The following is a 23,550-nucleotide window of genomic DNA, read 5'->3' on the forward strand; positions in this document are numbered from 1 at the left end:
TCTGTAATTTTCAATTCTACTTTGAGTGCTGTGGGTTATATTTTTGACATTTAAGACTATTTCAGGAGTTAGAAAAATAGTGAGAATTACGAGTGTTTTGTGAATGTCAAGCTAATGCTGGCTAATAGTGAAATAAAAACACTAGAAAAAATCTTTTCTTAAGTTTTCTCAACTTTTTGTTGTGTATGTGGCTGACTGTAGATGTTTTCACAAATCCCTGCAAAACATTGAACCATTTTATGAATGCCCTCATTTTGCTGTACCAAGCAGTTCTTTGGCAAATCGTTTTGCTTTAGGATGCAGAATTTACATGAAAATTAAGCTGCATTTGGATGGTAGCCGTTAACAAATTATAACATTTTGATATTTGCTTTGATTCTTTTAATTTCATTCAGCTGAAGGTGCATACTTGTGGGGGTGAGGAGATTGTAAAACGCAAAGTGAAAACTTCACACTCTCAGAAATAAAGGATAAAAGCCATCACTGATGCGATTGTACACTTTTATACCTATCAGGTCCTTATATACCTTAAAGGTACACATTTAAACCTAAACAATTACAAACGTTGACCTTGTAGGACAATCTTAAATAACTATTTTGCACAATACTAAACCTTAAATACCTCTTTTGCACAATATTCATCTTTAATACCTCTAATGCACAATAATGGTTTATTCATTTGATTGATTGATTGATTGATTGATTTATTGATCGATTTGTTCATTTGTTTTTCATTTGATTGATTGATTTGTTTGTTCATTTGTTCATTCCTTTGATCGATTGATTCGTTCACTTGATTGATTGATTGATTGCTTTGTTTGTTTGTTCATTTGATTGATTGGTTTATTCATTTGATTGATTGATCGATTTGTTCCTGTGTTCGTTCATTTGATTGATTGATTCGTTCATTTGTGTGCTAATGTGTTTGCTCATTTGATTGATTGATTGATCGATTCATTCGTTTGTTTTTTATTGATTGATTGTTCATTTAGTTTGTTCATTTGTTTGTTCATTTGTTTGTTCATTTGATTTATCGATTGCTTTATTAGTTTGATTAATTGATTGATTCATTTATTTGTTTGTTTATTTGTTTGCTCATTTGATTGATTGATTCATTCATTCATTTGTTTTTCATATGATTGCTTGATTAGTCAGTTCATTTGTTTGTTTAATTATTCATATTCATATATTTGATTGATTTGTTTATTTGATTGACTGATTGATTGATTAGTTTGTTCGTCTGTTCATTTGAATGATTGATTGGTTCGTTCATTTGATTGATTGACTGGTTCATTCATTTGATTGATTAACTGATTGATTCGTTCACTTGTTTGCTTATTTGTAAGTAAAGTCAACTGATCATTTTTACAGTGTATATAGTGCAAATACGATCACTCATTCATGATTTAAGTATAATACATTCTTTTTGTTAGCATATTCTAGTGTATGTGCACAGTTGCAGATATTTAATATTTTTGAAGGATTTTCTATCAATGACTAAATGTGATCCATCTTTGGATTGTGACACTTTCATTGAGCCACCTGTATGTGTTCATGACGATACACTCTAGATAAGGCCCTGTGTGACTGTCATAAAAATAGATAGGGATGTTAGGGATAGGGATGTTTTTGGGTTGCATGTAACCATCATCCAAACACCTGAGTCCTTACTATATCTTTCTGGTTTCCAAACACTTATACACAAACCAAACATCAACTCTTGCACTACACAAATAGAAATAGAACGATTAGTATTAAACAAACAAACAAACAAACAAACAAACAAATAAAAGCAAAATAAATTAAATTTATCCTTTCACATCTTTATTTTATTTATTTATTGCTATATTGCTTCAAACACTACATTACAGAGTTTTATTTCCAGGAACCATTTCATCAGGATGAAATTGTACAATCAAAGTTCCATTAACGCTTGCTGGGGTAAAATGCAACCTTCAGAAACTAATCTACTGCACTTTAATATGTTTCAAACTCTGATCTTCCTGCTTGTAAATCTTTCTCTCAGTGTGTAAGCATTCATTAACTGTGCTAATGGCTTCCGTTTGTTGTAACATTTGCGGGCAGTCATTTTTTTCTCGCAGTTGTCGACGTCAGGCAGTTGATTGTAATACACAGGTCCAGAATAAAGCCTGTTTTTCTGTGGCTATTATAGTAAAGGTCAAAGGCTGACGTGTGACGCATTACTTGTGCACGGCCCTGATGTCTAAATGGCACACTCATTATGATGGACTTCTATCTCCGGCATATAACCATGTCCTGTCGAATTTTTCTTCTCGATTTAGTCACTAGTACATTTTGTTTCTGACACGCTGAGTGTGTTTTTTTTCGGGCTTCTGGGAAACGGCACATCAGCTAATCAGTAGTAAAATGTTTGCCAATGTTTTTTTTAGATTCCATGTACAATGTTCAAATCAGCTAATGTCCTTAGCCTACAGTATATTTAACTTGTTCACTTTAAAGGTTTTTGAGACAAAAAATTAAAACATGAGTGGATTAAAATATGTGGTACAAAAAGTTATACCTATGACCTGTGTTAGGGAAAATTACTTTTGAAAGTAATGCATTACAATATTGAGTTACTCCCCTAAAAAAGTAACTAGTTGTGTTGCTTACTTTTACTTTACTTTTTATTACCTGGCTGAGGCTGATTTCTGCAATTTACAGCACACTGTATAACCTACAATACACCTACATTTACCTTTAAAAAACACATACATTTTTTTAAAGATAATGTTATCTGAGAACTTCCTGAACACAGAACTATACATGCCATTTATACTGATTATTGAACATTTAAAGCAATGTGTTTACTACATTTTACTGTCTAAAGTAAAATCACTGTCCATTGAGACAATCCCCCTTTCCTTTTCTTCGATGCGTTCAAATAATGAACACATTCTCTCACTGACTGCATGATTCATTGTGACTATTTTAATTCAGCAGTTTATATTTTAAAAGCTTATTAATTAAACTAAAAAGTAACTCGCGTTACATTTTCAAAAAAAGTAAATATTATTACTTATTATTTGAAAGTAAAGTTTTATTTACTTGTTACTTAGAAAAGTAATATTATTACGTAACTCGTGTTACTTGTGAAGCATTACCCTCAACACTGCCTATGACAAAAATTGCTTGGAGTTTAAAGGGGACATTTATAATTTTACTCACCCTGATATTGTTCTAAAACTATATATTTTTTTGTTCATTGAGCCATATTGTAAGCTAATCCAGAAATATTTACTTTATTTTTTGACACTTGAAATTGATAAAAGATTGCTGTTAAGAACTTTATATTCTTCTTAAAAAATCTTTACAATAGTTTCAAATATTAAGCATTGTTATACACGCACGCACACACGCACACATATGCACATGCAAATGCACATCCAAATGCATCCAAACACATGAAAAATTTCCCCAACAATGTTTTTGTAAAATTTCTAAAAATTTCACCCAAATATTAAATTGATTTGTAAATGTCTTCTAAAAAAATAATATAAAAATTCTATTTTATAACACAAAATATTTTAAAGATATATAGCTGTTTTTTATTTTCTGTTTTCCAAACAATCCTAAAAAAGTATAACACTTTCTACACAAATGTAAACAAGCATAGTTTTTTTCAACAGCAATAACAATTTGATAGCATATTAGCATGATTGGTTTGCCATCACATAAAACAATTACACTTTAAACAGCATAACGATTGAAAATAGTTATTGTAGTAACGTTTCATAATAATGCTAATTTTCGTATATTTTAATATTTCAATTAATTTTTAATTTTAATTTTAAAAGCAAATAAATAAATAGACTAAATAAATAAATAAATAAATAAATAAATAAATAAATAAATAAATAAATAAATAAATAAAATAAAATAAATAAAATAAATAAAATAAATAAGTATATAAATATCTTCAAACTTCTAAACTATTGTATTTTTCATCATGCAACTGAATGCTCTAAACATAAAACCAGCATAAAGAATTAATTAACACGCTCTACTCTCTCTGGGAAACTGCCACTTTGTTGTTCTGTTATCTCTGTTGTACTTGTGATGGCATCATTTATTTAGACTGAGGTACTTAGATCGCTATCAGCCACATCACAGAAGCATTTAATGAAAACTATCCAGTAACTGGCCTATTATTCTTACACCCTGACAACCTTGTCTTGCACCGTGGCGTCTCAGTCTACCTGTGGTGTGAGTGTATCGATGTGCAGAGCATTTATGAGGCTGTTTGTGGGCTTGCTGGACTGTGTTTCTAATTGAATGCCGCTGGTTGGGCTCTCTCCCGTCGACTGAGGATTTGTGTGACTGGAATAGCAGATTGGTGACCGCCGTTGATCACCTGATGAAACTGTGTTTGGGGAAAACAAGACTGATAGAGATGTAACATATGATTGATGCGTTGCATTATCCACCGGTTGGCTGTTTTAGTTTTTTTTTTTTCTAGGATTCCATTATCTTAAAACATAAGTGCAACAACAGAATAAAATTGTGTTTGCAAAAAAAAAAAATCAATAATAAGCAAACAAACAAATACATAAATGACAGTTTAAAAGTGTTTCCGTACTCAGTATAATTGTCTCAGTTTCCATTACAAAACCTAACCCAAGAAACATTTACTTGAGAAGCAACCCTGGCAGATTTGTTTTGATTGATTAATTGATTGATTGATTGGTTAATTTGTTTGTTAATTTGTTTGTTCATTTGATTGATTGATTGATTGATTGATTGATTGATTGATTGATTGATTGATTGATTGATTCGTTCATTTGTCTGTTAATTTTTTCGTTCATTTGATTGAATGATTGATTCGTTTATTTGTTTGTTCATTCATTCATTCATTCATTCATTCATTCATTCATTTGATTGATTGATATGATCATTTGTTTGTTCATTTGTTTGTTCATTTGATTGATTAATTGATTGGTTAATTAGTTTTTTTATTTATTTGTTCGTTCATTTGATTGATTGATTGATTGATTGATTGATTGATTGATTGATTGATTGAATTGATTGATTGATTGATTGATTGATTGATTGATTCGTTCATTTGTCTGTTAATTTTTTTGTTCATTTGATTGAATGATTGATTCGTTCATTTGTTTGTCCATTCATTCATTCATTCATTCATTCATTTGATTGATTGATATGATCATTTGTTTGTTAATTTGTTTGTTAATTTGATTGATTAATTGATTGGTTAATTTGTTCATTTGTTCGTTCATTTGATTGATGTATTGATTGTTTGGTTTATTGATTTGTTCATTTGTTTGTTCATTTGACCTCCCGGTGGGATGGGTTTTCTGAGGGCTGCTTAAAAAGTTTACGTAATAATGAAATATGTCTGTTTGATCTTCCCCCATTCTTACACCTAAGAAGCAAAAGGGTTGGAGATTTTAAGACATAATTTACTAACACATTAAGTGAAAACTTGCGTGCTTAAATAAAAAATGCATTTCATTGGTCGTAAATGCAATTATTATTATTACGTATATTTTCCACCCACTGACAAATTTGATTTAATTGATTTCGCATTGATTGATTAATTTATTTATTCACCTGCATGACTCATTTCCATCAGCAGGAAATAAGATTGGGTTTGTGTGGTCAGGGCTCTCAGTTCATTTCTTGATGTTTTGTTCTTCAGGTTGGATCGCTATCTTGGGGGCTCTGTGGTTACTGGTGCTGGCTGACATTCAGGACTTTGAGATCATACTTCATAGAGTAGAATGGGCCACGCTGTTGTTCTTCGCTGCTCTGTTTGTGCTCATGGAGGTATGGTAATGCTCACGACTCAGACATGCCTGAAAACACAAACGCCCACATGCTGTAGTCTAGTGTTCTGGCATGTGATACATTACAGTGACGTCTGGTCATTGTTTACCAAGCTGAAAGGAACAACTGCTCCATGTTGATTTAATCTGCAAAATGTAAAAAAGATCGTTTTTTTGAGTCCAAAGTGCTGTTTTGAGTCAGTAATGAGAAGCATATATAAAATAAATGGATTAATACATGAAAAAAATTATATATATATATTTTTTTCATGTATTAATACATATATAATAAATGCAACATTGCAATATATTTATTTGAATCAACTCAATATGTGTAACTATATATTAATAATAGTAATATACTTTTAAAATAATTATAGTTGTTTAAAATTTTTAAATAAAAAAGCCTTATAGCTTAAGATTAAAAGAGGAAAAACAAGTGCATTGCTTTATTTTATATTGACAAAAATATATAAAGTGCATTGTCATGGAAGATAAAATGTTTAACTGCTTATTATATAATATTCCATTGTTGTGTTTATTTTTATCCATTCCATTTATAAGTGAAGAAAGAGAAAGGGACCGACTTAGAGATTAGATTGGGAGTCTAACTAAGAGGAAAGTGAGCTTGTCAGCAGCAGAAATGCTGGGTTTGCTGTTTGTGTAGGTTTAATCCTTTGTTTTGTTCGCTGGACAGTATCCACACAGGGAAGCCCACCCTTTGGGCCCAGTGGGGAGCTTAACGCTGCTCCAAGATAAACTGTTTGCCCTCTATAGCAGAGCCAGCATTCACAATCACTCAAAGCAGGGTTCAGCGCAAGCACCCAGACATAAAAAATACACTACATAAATTTTGATATTTAAAAGTTTAAAGGATCAGAAAATCAGAGGAAAATCATAGCTGTCAGGTTAAATGCCTGTTTTTGGTTTCTGGTCTATGGCTTGATTTTTCTTTTTGGTGTGTTTTTAAGGCTCTTGCTCAGCTGCAGCTCATCGACTACATTGGGGAGCAGACTGCAGTGTTGATAAAAGTGAGTATTGACTTTGTACCGACTTTAAGGGGGAGTTCACTATTCATTTAAGTTTGTATGAGCTCTTTGTGTTGTTTTGAGTCACCACAGAAGGTAAAAGAATCAGCACAAAACATCTAAATCAAGGTATTAAATGTTATTTAATCCCAAATTGATTATAATGCAAATACACAAAGGTAGTGTGAAGTGCAACATTGCAATTTAGCATTAGTGGTGTTTCTGTTTATGTAATAATAGCATGTTTGCAATATTAAAAAAATTATTTGGTCGCACTATTTTAAGGTACGATTTTCATTATTAACAAAGCATTAACTAAGATTTTAGCTCAATTAAACTACAAATTTGCTGCTCATTAACAGTTAGTAAGATAAGCCGTAATCACACTGCACTTTTCACCCCATAGACTTCCATTCATACCGAGCAGACTTGAAACGCAAGGTCGTGCGACAAGTTTCGCAGTTTGCTGCATTGCAAAAATTAGGCATGGTGAACTCTGACCTACGAAATTGCCTCGTATGATTGCGTGAGACCAATATAAGTTCAAATCCTTAACATCTCTGTACAGAAATTTAGAATATGGAGCAACCACTTGTTTTTTTTTTAAATGTCTAATCATCTTGTTTAATCCTGCCCCTTTTCGCAGAATTTGGCATGCTAAAACTAATGGGACCACAGGTATAGTAGTTGGGTTTAGGTTTTTGGGTAAGATTATGGATTTAGAATAAGATCATACTTAATATGCACTAATAAACAGCCAACATCCTATTATTAGGCAGATAATTAGCCAGTAGTTAATTGGGTAGTGGAAATTGGTACTTGATCTAAAGTGTTGCTAATTTATTTCATCTAAGTAATTTTGGTAATATAATATAATGAATCTCATAATTTTGTTATTCAAAATGTTGACTTGATTGTCGTATGATTTCTATGTATCATAAGTAAAACAAGTCAAATGTAATTAACTACAGTAAAAGTTAACATGATGATATCTTTGCAAATCATTGTGAAAGGAGTAGTTAAAGCAAACAATTGGAAGCTACAATGCATGGCTTTGTATCACTAAGGTAATTAACTGAATTTATTTGAAATTTGTTTGTAATTTGTACAAGTTAATACTATGCTAATTAATTCATTCATGATGATGCATTTAATTAATAGCAGTTCATATATTGACTTACATATATTCTATATGATACTAATTACTATAGACTAGGGCTTCTCAAAGTCCATAGTATTCAATACGGAGCTGAGTCTATGTCATTTAGACCCTTTCCGGGTTTCTCAGTAGCAGAAGGCGTCATGGCTGGGTAAACTTAGAGAGCAGTGAATGGGAGAATACAACTAATATTTTTCTCATTTGCTGAAATAGTAAAAGAAAAACTCCACAATGATGTTATACAGACTTTCAGAAAAAGGAACAAAATATTTGAGACTGACGATGGAAACAGTAAAACTACAACACCTAAAGTTTTCATTACACACCTTTTGTATTTTTCACCTTTTTTGGAGAGAGGTCTGGGTGCAGACCTGGTGCAGTTGCAATTAAAATGAGTTGCTTTTTAATGCACACACATAACCCTACCCTTCACAGTGACGTCACTAGCTCCATTTAGTGCATTGTGTCTGACATTGCATCTCTGAGACATGCAATCTCATCTATTGCCTACCTTTTGTTGTGTTTTGTACACAAATGCACTTATATTATCGGTTTTGCCACATTTGCATTGTATTTAATGTGTTTTGAATGCTAATGCCACTTTATTTAAATAAAGTGTTGACTTGTGATGCATGCATCCCAGGTTCATTCTGAAAACGTAACGCATTCTGAAAACGTAACAGTTTTTGCTGTGTATGCTTTTTGAGATCTCAAATTTTCCTTGCGAGTGCCATTCGCGCCTGCTGTTCTCGTGTAAACCCACCAGAGGCCGCTGTTGACTGACTTTTTGACAGACTTTTTGACTGACTGAGCAACCAATCGACTGACCCAACCTCCCCCTACCCTAAACCCAACCAATTTTATAGACTGACCCATCCCCAGCGTACATGGCACGCTAACAGGACAAACTGGTTGCAGCCGGAATGCCGTCCATACGGAGGTAAGCGGTCAGCTGGTAAGCGCGAAAAGGAACGGGGTCACACCAACCCGTAGCGTTTGTTTAAAAAAAACATGAAATGCAGCCATATGTACCTCCGACTACGTAATTTGCGGTCTCCAGAAACATCTGTAGGGCTACATTTTCAGAATGAGCCTGTGTTGGATGCATGTTATGGATGTTTATTAAAAACAAGTTATGGAATTTTTCCGGACCTTTGACCTTAATAAAAATTCAGATTTGGACCTTTTAATGTAGACATTGAGATATGCCTTGCTATAGACCCTTATTAGTGGCTGATGCAGTTTGGTTTAGTTTTCCATGAGTCATATGTTAACTAGTGATCATCTGCGCATTAGTTAAGCATGAATAAATGCATATTAGGGCACAAAGTGTTATCTATTTTTGCTTTAAACTAAAATGTATATTGTTGCGGTTCATCTTGTTTGCCGGCTGGTTTGGTAAATGACTTATAACTCTAAAACCAATAAAATAATAACCCTTATGGTAAGCATGCATGCTCCCAGAACCGGGCACTGAAAAAAGAAACATTTATTTCCATACATTAACAATGAGCCAAACGAGCCTCATTAAATAGTTTGGCTGGCTGAAATGATTGTTATCTTTGATTCAATAGTGGAGCTGTGTGGGCCATAAATACAGAGATTTCCAAAGGCCTGGAAGAGTCCAGCTCTGCCTGGCTGGCGATCACACTCTGATAGACCCGTCAGCTTGTGTTTGGTGTGTGAGCCTTTTACAATCACAGTAATTATTCATGACAGGTGCTGCTGTGGAGCCCTGATGCATTCAGTCCAATCACCAGCACCAGACCCCCAAAAATATGACTACGTACATATAGGAACAGCAGGGAGTCGATGGAAATAAAACCACGTCCTTCATAGATGCTTATAAAAACCGTAAAAATGTTTACACATACACTGTTAACAATTTTCTGTATATTCTACAGTAACTTACTGGCAGCAGTTCACCAGTAATTTACTGTAAATTAATTACAGTAAAAAATTCAGTACAGTACATGCAATACAATATAGGACATTTCACAACTCAACTTTAAAATACAATTCATATTACAGTTAAATACTGTGTAATTTACAAAACCGTTAACAGTGTACATTAAAAAAAGGTGTGTGTGTTAAGTGTACATGTATGGTGCTCTGTATTGATTAAATAAATCCAATCCAACCTTGTATATGAAATAAAGGTTATTTTTTTTACTTCACAAAACTTTACTACCATTCAGATGTCTGTATTTGTTGTGTTTTAAAAAGAACTCTTTCAGGTTTAACCAAACTGTATTGCTTTAATAAGAAAAAGAGTACAAATATAGTGAATTAATAATTCAATGAACAATTTTCATGTTCTACTTTGATGGCAAAGCTTAATTTTTAGCAGCCGTCACTCCAGTTTTCAATGTCACGTGACCCTTCAGAAATCATATTCTGACATTTTCATATTATTTTTTTGTGATTAAACTTTTATTGATTTTACAAGTGAGTGGTCACAGCATCTTTTAAAGTTTCTTTCCAATAAACAAAACAAGATCCACTCGCCCCAGCCCATCCAGAAAAACACCCACCACACTCCCGGTGCCAAAGTCCCACAAATTACATTGCAATCAAGACAAATAACAGAAAAAGCCTGTTATAAACATAAGATTGACATATCTTAAACACAAATATAATAAATACAGGGTATATTTACAGTCTGTAATATCATAGAAAATAATACACATATATATACACATGTATGTATATATATACTGTATCTACATATACATATACATTTATGTAAACACATACATACAAATACATGTACATATAAAGAGTTCAGATGCAAAAGCCTCTAAGTGCCGTCTGAAATTGTCTTCTAAAATGATTTTTTTTTTCAGGATCCTCTGTTTATGGCCAGTTATTTCACTTTTATGATGATAAATGTTTTATTTTCATTGCCTTTAAAGTAAAATAACTGACCATAAACATAGGAGGCTGAGTAAAATGCTAATTGTAGAAGAACATTTCAGATGGTGTTTAGAGGCTTTTGCATCTTAACATATATACGGTATACACCCATACACACATAATAATAATTTAAATAAAGTAACTAGAATTTCACACAGATTATCAGAGATTTAAAGATTCAGGTTGTAGCACATTCATTTCTATTATTCTTGAGTCTTTCTGCCAGTTTGTCTGCAGCCACTTTCCACGCATGTAGAGTTGGGGCTCTAGCTTTATTTATTCCGGCTGTTGAAAGTTCTAACAATACTATATCATAAAACTGAAATAGCCACTGCTGAATAAAGAATGCGGAAGAAGCCATCTTTGCACAATTATCTTTTTAGCAGATGTTAGTCCTGCCAACCAGACCTTTCTTTGTCATTTCGTCAAACCCAAACTGGATTCATCAATTAAAAGTAACACAACTGGTTGCACTGGTACAGTATATCTTTTTTTTATATATATATAATGTCAGATAATTTTTATGAAGTTTTTTTTTCCTATAAATCATACACTTTCTCACATTCCCACAGTTGTTGATGAGAACAAATACTGCAATTGGGATTTGAAGATAATTTACAGAGAAAACGTTTCTTTAGTGTACAGTACAATCTGTGACAGGACTTGAGTTTTTGAAGAACAAATATGTTTTCCCAAACTGTCTCCCAATCAGTCTGGTCCTCAGATAACTCTCTAGCCCAAATCATATCGAAAATTGCTTTTGGTTAGCCTTAAGAAGGCAGGTATTTTGTATTGTTATCATTTGGTTTTGTTATTTTGTTAATAATAAAATATCAAAGTTGAAAATAGTTTGATTTGAAGAAAATTGAGATGCGATGTCTGACGCCTGCAACACAGGCTCAATGAAAATACAGTCTACTTTTTTTTTTTTTTTGTGTAACAGCAAAAACTTTCTTTGTGTAGTGTAATGAAAAAAGGTTTCTAGGTAAAATGAAAATAAATTACACAATAAAAATGGCAGTAGTTTTGTTTACAGGGACATATTAAATGCAAATAAAGGAAACATTTTGTGCAGTACTTTCCAAAATACCAAATAAATGCAATGTCCATGATTTTGTAATTGAATATTGTTTCCTCACGTGTTTATCTCCATATAAACAGCTTTCTACAGTATATCTCCATATAGACAACTATCTTTGGTCAGTTTATTTCAGGTTCAAGATGAGTGAAGCACAAAAGAGATCAAGACAAATTAAAATCAAGTCGTTCACTGGTCTAGGTGATCTGTATTACAAGCCCTGCCTTCTCGTAGTCGTGTACCAGAAGGATGTTTAGCTGAGAAATAAAAGAAAACATACCCTTTGTAACATAAATTTCAGATTCACAAATATGCAAACATCGCCCCTAGTAGATTTGTCATCTAAAACGTGCAATAAAACGTACCCAGAGCAATGTATATTACCCTTTGTAAAAAAAAAATAATAAATTGAGTCAGGTTTTCAATGAATCTGGGCTGAAAATCACATAATACGTAGTTTTTTTTACGAACCTATTCCCATTTTTTACATATATAACCAGAAGACAAACAGGCATATGGTGAGAAAGAGTGTTTATGTGTGTTTGTGTACACATGTGGTGTTGTGCTTTGGTTTATGAAGGCAACAGACCGTGAAATAATGAATCCAATATGACTGTGTCATGAACACATTGTCTGCGAAGCCTCCCACCTTTATGCTGGCATCTACAGGCCTTTATGAGACTGACAGTGAGAGAGGGTTTGTGTGTGTTTGCTTGTGACATATTTTATTGTTATCTTCTCTCCCAGGCAGTGCCAGAGGATGAACGGTTGGCCATCGCCATCATTTTGGTATTGTGGGTTTCAGCACTGGCGTCCTCTCTAATAGACAACATTCCCTTCACTGCCACTATGGTAAGAAACACACAAGCACAGCACACAACCATTTGCTCACAAACACAAAGATGTGGTCAAACAAAAAGCTAGCTCCTAATCACACTGTGCTCTGCTTCATACATCAATAACACTTTCTTTCTTCTTACTAAACAAAGAAACTGAGATGCATTTTTTCAGGATAGAAACTTTAAAAGACCAGCATTTCTACAAAGATTGAAATAGTCTGTGATAATTTTTTGGCTAAATTGTCCTTGCTAATCAAACAAACAAACAAACAAACAAACAAACAAACAAACAAACAAACAAACAAACAAACAAACAAACAAACAAACAAACAAACAAAAAAAAGTATATGGGTGGCACGGTGACTATCGTCTTACAGCAAGAAGGTTGCTGGTTCAAACCCCAGCTGGGCCAATTGGCATTTCTGTGTGGAGTTTGCATGTTCTCTCTGTGTTCACTTAGGTTTCCTCCGGGTGCTCCGGTTTTCTCCACAGTCCAACGACATGCGGTACAGGTCAATTGAATAAACTAAATCGGGCGTAGTGTATGTGAATGTGTGTATGGATGTTTCCCAGTACTGGGTTGAGGCTGGAAGGGCATTCGGTCAGTTAAGGGGGAGGAGAGTAACATTATTTTGGATGAAACACATAGAGAAAGCAAACACACAATATCAACGAGTGAGGGGCAAAATACCACGACTAACTAAATGCAATAAAGAGAGTTTTATTTACAAAAGATGTGTGTCTAGCAAAAGGGATATTTAAAGCTCATAGATATATACACTAGATATTGCATACGGACCCTGAGAATGCGTCAATAGCGCCAACACATTTGTACAGTGCTCCCAGGACAAATGTCATTCAACTGCACTAGTCAAGACTAAAGAAAATCTAAAGATGCTGGACTTTAGCGCTGTGTACGGGTGTAGTAACAAGCAAACAGAGAAAACAAAGCACAAAGGCAGAACATTTTATAGGTAAGATTTAGTTTTTTTTACATTTTTGTATGTTATGAGTTTTTGTGCTAAAAATTTTAAGTTATTGATGATAATAAACACTGACTATAAGGCAAAGTAGCACCAACTCGGACTAAATACCAGGCTTATGCTAGTTTTGTTAAATAAAATGAGCAAACAATGTAAATGAAATATGACAACAAGATGCTGCAGTGCCATAAACTTGTATTATTGTGAGTTAAGTGAACCAGTCGTTCATAACGAGGATTCATTCACAAACGAATCACTCCCTCCGTCAGAATGAGAAGTAAAAGCAGAAGAGGGGTGTGTTTCAGGACATGGATTAGACCAATTTTAACAGGTAGGCAGGATAATACATTGTTACATAAACACATGTACATAAACACTTGCTCTTTGTTGGCAATGTCCATGCGATCACTTATCCATCGATGTAAAATTATAACTTTAGTAATTTAACTAAAATATTTGCATACTGACCACTGGGAAAACTGCTGATCATTAGCTAGGTTTCCATCCAAAAATGCGAACAAACTTTATCAACAAAACTGGATTATCGCATTAAAGATGTGCGAACAAAGCAGCGTTTCCATCCAACAAGTCAAAGCGAACAAAATCGTCATTCCTGATTAACTGGCGCCAAATATCAGCAGTAAAAACTAAATTTACTGCAGTAGGAGAAGCTGTGTCAATCTTTTCTTCATTTAATAATTGACTTGCGCCTCAGAAGGCAATCCTGACATGCAGTGAACGTGCGGTGGCGTTTGAAGATGTCAGACACGGAGTACAGACGCTCTTGATTCTGGAGGTCATTAATAATATAATAACACTAATAAACGGAAAGGCGTTTTAGAATGGCCAAAGCAACAGTTCAGATGGTTTACAGTGTGCTCAGCCTGCTGGTTTGTACATTTACGCACATTTTCATGATCACATGATCTCTTATAACAAAATCACGACCTTTTTTAATGCGCACACTGAAATTTGTGCGGTAAAAGTGTTTCCATCATAGTTTATGCACATCTTTTCTTATCGAATAAGAAGTTTATCCTACTCAGGTATGCACATACGTTTTTATGCGCATTTTCAAATTTTATGCGCATCATGGCGTTTCTAGCAACCGTTTTTTTTAATGCGCATATGCAAAATGTGCATAAAAATAGGTGAATGGAAACATAGCTATAGATATACGTGTATATATCTCTGGCTCTGGATGGACAGTCCTCCACTGCACCTTGGTCCCACATTCATTTGAAAGGAGCGCTACCCTGTACTAAAATGCTGGTTCTATTGACACGTTCCTTCCAATAGACAACAATAGCATAGGCGACATCTAATGTAAATATCTATGTTCAAAGCCTGTGCTCAATGTATGTCATGCGACATTCTTACCTGTCCCACTCTCCAACCTCAGATGAGCGTAAAAACTGATGGTGGACAAATGATGAATAGACAACGAAAATGGACAAATACCAAAATTTAACACACTGACTGAACGGATTGAAATGATTCACAACACAACACAACACAACACAACACAACACAACACAACACAACACACAACACAACACAGAAATTTTAAGTTTCCCGGGCCTGGTGAGTAGCATTTTGTCACCACTTTTATGCCACGGTGGCAGCAGCTGGATTGGAAGACAGTATGATGACGTTAAACTGTAGAGATAAAAGTGGGAGAACAGAGAGAGAGAAAAAGAGAGAGAGGGAGGCTGCGTCCGAAACCTCATACTTCCATACTATAAAATCAGTATGCTATACGCTAAAATCAGTGTGCGAGCCGAGTAGTATGTCCGAATTCATAGAACTCGAAAATCAGTATGTGAGAAGTACCCGGATGACCTACTAATTCCGGCGATATTCTGAAGTGCGCATCCCATGCACGCTGCGATATCCCATGATGCCCCGCAAGAGAATTCATGAATGGGACTGAAGCGACACAACTGACGCAGGTAGGCCACGTGACCATGACAAAATGGCGAATGTAGTACGTCCGAATTCCATTCATACTTCTCCAATTCATACTGTATAGAACATACTTTTATAACAGCTGAGCAGTACATTTAAATTCAAATGCAGTACCTACTGAGTAGTAGGCAGGTTTGGACGCAGCCCGAGAGACTGGCGAAAGGAGAAAATCATGATAACAAAACAACACAGGGACGTAACACGCTGCGTAAAACATATGCCCATTATATATAAAGGACTAAGCCGAAGAAAAATATGTGTATATATAATATACATATACAGTTAAGGTCAGAATTATTAGCGCCCCTGAATTATTAGCCCCCCTATTTATTTTTTTCCCCCATTTTCTGTTTAACGGAGAGAATATTTTTTTTTCACCACATTTCTAAACATAATAGTTTTAATAACTGATTTATATTATCTTTGCCATGATGACAGTAAATAATATTTGACTAGATATTTTTCAAGACACTTCTATACAGCTTAAATTGACATTTAAAGCCTTAACTAGGTTAATTAGGTTAACTAGGCAGGTTAGGGTAATTAGGCAAGTTATTGTAAAATGATGGTTTGTTCTGTAGACTATCAAAAAATATATAGCTTAAAGCAGCTAATAATTTTGTCCCTAAAATGTTTTTTTTTTTTAAATTAAAGCTGCTTTTATTCTAGCCGAAATAAAACAAATAAGACTTTCTCCAGAAGAAAAAATATTATCAGATATACTGGGAAAATTTCCTTGCTCTGTTAAACATCATTTGGGAAATATAAAAAAAATAAATAAAATAAAAATTCAAAGGGGGGCTAATAATTCTGACTTCAACTGTATATGTATTTATCCTTGCTTATCCCAAACAAAGCAGGGATTTACCTTTACATAACAGATCCCTTTTTTGCTCATACATGTAAAACCTAAATTGAAAAAAACAGTAATTGAAATGTAATTGTAATTAAACCAAAATGTAATTTCTATACTTGTAAGAATACATTTACATTGAATAGATGCTGAAATTGGTCACAATTTTATTTTTTACCTGGCGATTAAATTATTTCTCATTTTCTTTTTCCCATAAAAAATAATCTTGCCAATTTTGCAGTTGTGTCAGTACATTGAATTGAATAATACAGAAACACACACTGACAACTGCCACTTTTGTAGTAAAGTGAGTCCACGATAACCTGATGCCATAATCAAATCACTCTGTACAGCATTTTGATTTGTGTTTTAATATTTTTGCTCATTTCTGTAGCTGCCCAGATGAGCCTGTAATACCAGTTTTATCGGCTGTTATTAAGGATATTAACTGTTATTTTTGGCAAATCAAGTATTCCAGAGAGCAGCATAAAAAGTAATGCTAATGCTTGGATTCTTACATGTTATCCCTTGCTTAAAGAGACACTCCACCCAAACATCATCCTACTATGGATGTCAATGGTATTCCAACAATATTCAAAATATCTTCTTTTGTGTTCAGCGATGACAGATTTTTTTTCCACTTAAATTAACCCTCCAAACAAATCAAAACATGAAATCTCCAGCTAGTCTTTTAAAAAAAGTAGAAAACTGGAGCTGTTGTGTGATTATAAATGAATTAGAAACATGCTTTTTCTAATAGTTTTAGTATAGCATGTCACACTGCAGGACATCAGCATCGCTGCATGACGTGCCTTGTTAACGGCCCACGTTCTGTTGACAAATAGGTGAAAATAGTGTATCTTATCCTCTACAGTCAACTGAAACGTGCAAGAAACAGTATTGAGTGATGGTGCGCTATCAGAGCAACGCATGAATCATGTGCATCATCAAGAAACACGTGCTGTGTGCTGATATGATGAACATGGCACCAAACAGACAGAGCTGTGCCGCCGATCGCTCACTGCCAAATGAGCAGAAGGGAAGAATGCAGGGCAGATGAAGAGACAAGTCACTCCAGAAATCACTTAGCATTTCAAAAGCCTTTTCATTTCCTTCTTCTTCAGTGTTTTTCCACACGTTTCATTTGATCTGTCTATTTTACCCTCGTTTCTTTCTTGCTGTTTCTCTGTGTTGCTTAGCAAAACTATTTATTTTCAATACTAGTAGGTTGGCGGACTATCTGTGTCTTCAGAAAAAGAAATAGCAATATGTAGCAAACACTGTGAAAATATGATTACAATTTATTTGAACCGTTTGCTGTTTTATTATAATTGAAAATGTATTTTCTCCATTTTTTTTTTTTTATCAGACATCTCCTCTGTTTTTATCTGTTCTTGTCCTCTTTCTTATCATTCTTACCATTCTGATTTGGTGCTTAAGTAACATTGTTGCTCTTAATGCTGAAAATAGTTCATTCGTTTTACTTCGGCTTAGTCCCTCATTTATCAGGGGTCACCACAGCAGAATGAACCACTATTCCAGCATATGTTTTATACATTTAGTTTATTCAATTCACTTATAGGGTAAAATAAGTCTTTGGACTGTGGGGGAAACCTGAGCACCCAGATGAAACGAACACAGGGAGAACATACAAACTTCACACAGAAAAGCCAACTGGCCTAGCCGGGACTCGAACCAGCAACCTTCTTGCTGTGAGACAGTGCTAATCACTACAGTAAGCCACCATGCCACCCCTGAAAATAGTTGAGCTGCTAAAAATTTTTGGAAACTAAGACACATTTTGACTGAATTCTTTGACCAATAGAAAGTTGAAAAGAACAGTATTTATTCTTTGTCTTTACAATTATTCAGTTAAATTGAGCTTGATTATATACAGTGCTCAGCATAATTGAGTACACCCAATTTTGAAAATGTATATTTTTATCAATTTCTCAGTGAATTTAGGCAACGTATTTAGGTGCATTTAAACAAAACATAATATAAAACAGATTTATTAAAATAATATTTAATCACCAAACATATTCAGACATTGAAAGATAATACAATTACATTCATGATAAATATTGTGACAACAACAAAAACCTACACAATTTCAACCACATTTTGCAATTTTTTTGTTTCTCTTGATTTTTTCTATTTTTGAAAATGTTTTTTAATATTTTTCTATAACATTAGGTGTACTAGTTTTTGGGTGTTATCGTATTTTGTTAGATTAGCTCCAGATTTGGCTTCAGTACTGACTAATCTAATGTACAGTATATGGACAAATATAATATCCTTTAACTTCCTATTAAATATATGAATTTAAAAGAGAGATTTGTGAGGGGTGTACTTGTATATCATAAATCTTTCTCTGTTTGACTAGTTGGTTGTTGGACGAGTACTGTAGTTCAGCAGTCCTTTTTCTAACCTGTTTGGTTTCATATTTAGTCTCTATTTCTTTCGCTCTGTCAGAATAGAGAGGTAAATGAAATGTACTTGTGTTCTCCTCTGGTGGTAATAGACTCCATTGATTTTGTATAAAATCGTCACTGTATAAGCACAAAAAAGACTTCTCAGCAGTGTATTGTGTTCTCAAGATAATTTTTTTTCAGGATGCATCTTCATGATGACCTTGCAATGTAAAATCATAGTCTCTGGATTCTCAATTATTCATTCATTCATTTTATTTTCGGCTTTGTCCCTTTATTAATCTGGGTTTGCCACAGCGGAATTAGCCGCAAACTTATCCAGCACATGTTTTATGCAGCGTATGCCCTTCCAGCTGCAACCGATCACTGGGAAACATCAATACACTTTCATTCACACACTTACATCACAGACAATTGTTTTAGTTTACCCAATTCACCTAAACCGCATGTCTTTGAACTGTGGGGGAAACCGGACCACCCGGAGGAAACCCACGCGAACGCATGGAAAACATGCAAACTCCACACCGAAATGCCAACTGACCCAGCCGAGGCTCGAACCAGCGACCTTCTTGCTGTGAGGAGACAGCACTACCTACTGCACCACCACGTTGCCCGATTCTCAATTATAATTGATTTATTTTATTGTCTCCTACTGTACATGTTATGATGTTCCTGTGAGTTAAAGAGTTACAGATGTGGCTACTGAGAATGCGCAAGTGAATGAAAGTGACCACACACAATGCTTCAGTACTGCGCGGCACAGCACAAAATGGTCTAACACAAGAAAGGCATGACCAGCAGGGGGCAGTTATATAACATAGTGAAAATACTGAACTGATATACTGTAGCAGCGCACAGACGGAGAAGCAAAGGAAATTAAATCAGCTAATCATGATTGTCGCATTAGTAGTATCATGAGTTTTTTATGATGGTTTGTTTGCTGAAAACTAAATTTTCGAATGTGTTGTGGATCAACTAACAATCACGATCTAAAAACATAGCTCTGGCTAGCCTCCAACTTGAACGATGCTAGGGGTTTGAATGTTATTTCATTAGAAGTATAAAAATAAACCCCTCAATAAAAATAAAGTAAAAAGAATTTCACCGCGAGCAAATTAACTCCTGCAACTTTATTTTTCATAATTTCATTTCAGCTTATGCGTTTAACTCAGGCTGCGCTCTCTGTGTTCTGCTCGTTTTGAGTCGCGCAGTTAATGTAATGAAATGTATTGTGTATTTATATAGCGCATTTATCATGTATGACCATACACCCAAAGCGCTTCACCATCATGAGGGCGTCTTTCCACACCACCACCATTGTGGAGCATCCACATGGATGATGCGACGGCAGCCACAGGACAATGGCATCAGTGCGCTCACAACACACCAGCTATAGGTGGAGTGCAGAGACAGTGATAGAGCCAATTCGGTGGATGTGGGCTAGTAGTGGGTGGAGTCTCAGAAATAAGTTACAAACCGATCAGAAATTTATTGAACACTACTAAAGATTTTTTTAAATGAAATTTAAGAGATTTCTGCCTTTTCCACTGAAAAGTCGACTCTTTTTAAAAATACACAAAAAAACCCATAAACATTTTGTTTAATAAAAGTCTTCTGAAGAGACATTATCTTTTATATAATAAACAGTTTTCATGTTTTTAAACATGCTAACATTGTTTTTGAACATAAATTCGTGAAGCTTAAAGCATTGTGTGAATAAAAATAGACTTTCAATGGAAGGAATATCACAGATTTAAATTAAGTATGTTCATTTATTTTCTGACTATGTAAGATAAGTCTTATGACTCTGAGTAAGTAAATGAGGCCAATATTTACATTTTGGGGAGAACCAACCCTTTAATATTTTGTGGCCACAATAAAGGTGAACCCATGTATTCTTCTCCTAGTCACTGTTATCATTAATATTTAACTGCCGTCTTGGAAATTTTGCTATGTTCTTGGCATGCTGGTGTCCAAATTAAACCTCATAACTTGCTTAAACACCAAGTCTTCATTCAATTTTAAATTTAAAACCCAGTACTAACTAGAAAATTCAGACTTGTAAATTCATACTGGCCATTGTTGTTTAAAAATAACTAATGAAGTCTAAATTGCTTGAAGTATTGACTCCATATCGCACGATACACAAAGCAATTTTTAAACTGGCAATCATGTCTTTAGATTCATGTATCAGACACGGCTTGTTCAGTTTGAGTATTCCACACATTTTTGAACCTGACACAATCACTGACATCCATATGGGGCATTGAACATCTGATCTGAAGATCAATACAATGTCTAGAATCTGTTTACTTCTATCCCCGGTCTCATCTCTGATGGATTATATATGACATATAGATGGTTCTCTCCTCTACCTCATGTTTGTAGATCTCCTGTTGTGTCCCTGGCCATTTATTGGATCACATGCCATGGACTGTTTTGGAGTTGCAATAAAAAAACTAGATGTAAGATTGTGAGGGTTATTATGTAGCATAACCATCACTGACCATTTTAGACTTGTCATGTATTGTGGTCGATTTTTAAACCGCAATCAATGCTATAATTTTAGGAACACTCAGTGCACATTTTGATGTACTAGAAGTCCCAAAAGAACGTCAAATGTTTTCAGTCTGTGAGATTATGAAGGGTTTTTGGGTGAGATTATGAAGGGCCTCTTCATACAGGGTTTTATCAATGGAAAGTTTAAAGGAATCACATTTCTATAGACAATTTCAATGTGGTGATATCACTGGCCCATGAACAATTTCCTGCTTATCAAACTATTTTAATAACTGTAACAAGAGGCAACTGAATCATATTCTAACGTTAAAACGGCTGTCGTAACATTATTTATCAATATGTGAACCTTTCAGGATTCTCAGAAGCTATGGAAATGAAAAATGTAAACCCGGAATTATGTTTGGACCAATGTTATTGTTTGCATCCCTCAAAATGGTCTATAAAAGACATTTGATCATTAGATTTTTTTTCTTCCTAAAGGGCATGTAACATTTTTTTCAATCTCATTTTATCTTGAGTGCTTATATAGTACGTCATCCATATTTAAAAAAAGTCTTCAGTTTTTTAATAATTTTAGGACAAGTTATTGATTGAGTTACTTATTTCTGATGCTGAGGACATTGTGAAAGGCAACAGTACGCCATTGCAGCTTAACTGACGATGCTTAACTGACTACCACTGACCATCTAGTGTAAGAAAGGCAAGCATGTTGTTTGTCAAGCATCAAAACTCATCAGTACATTCAATTAAATAATGCTTAGTGAGGTTGCAGACATTTTAATACAAAGTAAACAAAAAAAGTGTGGTGTAAAATGCATGCTGTTGTCAAAATCATATTTTTAAACTATACCCATGCTTGAGTCTAAGAGTAATTTCGCATCTGTAGACCGATTCTTTTGTTCCGAAACAGGGATTAAAATTGTTACAATGTTGCACTTTGCTCCTGGTGGGTCAGTGTATCTTTTGGTCATTGGATTTTCATTTTAGAAATGGATATAAAAACGAGTCGTTTTTTGATTTTTATTTTAAAATTAAAAATCAAAAATTGAAGTTCAATGCGGTTTTTGAATTTTAAAACGAAAATTAAAAAACGACTCGATTTTCGTTTTGATCGTGAAAATCGGAAAAGCAAAATTAAAAAATTATTTGATTTTTATTGTTAATTTCGAATAACAAAAAAAAATATCACCAGAAAACAAAAACAAAGAAAAACTTGTTTATTTATATTCCGAAACCAATTAGGCCGACTCATTCTGCTGCTGAAGTTACAGTAAACAGCACTTGGAGGTGCTCAAGCGCAAAACTGTCAATGCGAGCGCACATTGAAGAAGATGCCTAGAGGCGATATGAACGTGGAGCTGCTTATTGCTCTGTGAACAATAATCATTTATTCATCGCTAGAGCTGGAGCTGCCACTTGAACCATCCATAACAACAAGCATGTCAACTTTGTCTTCTTCTTTTGCATTACAAGCGGGTGTCTGAAGCTTAAACTTGTGTTGCGCCATCTAACGTCAAGGAGTGATTTTGCATACTCTTTTGCTCGACGTCCGTGAAAATCACTTGGATTTGAATCCGGAAAAAACGTCTTGAAAAATGCTGACGATAAACGCAAATGAAAAACGTCCCGATGTGTACGAGCCTTAACGCTATACCATAGTAAACAACTCCTTATGTATGAATCAGCATTGGGCCACCCATTTTTTCTTACTGATCCCAAAATTATTTGTTTATTCTAGAAGTACCCATATAATAAGTATGATAATTTAGCATAATAATCAAGTTATTAAAAACTATACCTCTTCAACTTGAACTGGGAGTTACTTTAAGATTGAGAACTGACTCTTCTTTAAAGAAAAGTTGCAATTTAACACAATATAAAAAATGAAAGTTTAATCTAAGTTAAGGGTGACACAGTGGCGCAGTAGGTAGTGCTGTCACCTCACAGCAAGAAGGTCGCTGGTTCGA

At 34.3% G+C, this 23,550-nt stretch overlaps 1 protein-coding gene across 1 annotated transcript in view; it reads left to right on the top strand.

The window, feature by feature from the left end:
* Positions 1 to 23,550, top strand: part of oca2 (oculocutaneous albinism II) — a 171,519-nt gene that overhangs the window by 103,556 nt on the left and 44,413 nt on the right. Inside the window, exons 19-21 of the mRNA XM_056460168.1 lie at positions 5,681 to 5,808; positions 6,779 to 6,838; positions 12,736 to 12,840. Coding sequence (XP_056316143.1) covers positions 5,681 to 5,808; positions 6,779 to 6,838; positions 12,736 to 12,840 — 293 coding nt within the window. The remainder of the gene's footprint in view (positions 1 to 5,680; positions 5,809 to 6,778; positions 6,839 to 12,735; positions 12,841 to 23,550) is intronic.

Source organism: Danio aesculapii, chromosome 6 (assembly GCF_903798145.1).
Source record: "Danio aesculapii chromosome 6, fDanAes4.1, whole genome shotgun sequence".
Taxonomy (NCBI): Eukaryota; Metazoa; Chordata; class Actinopteri; order Cypriniformes; family Danionidae; genus Danio; species Danio aesculapii.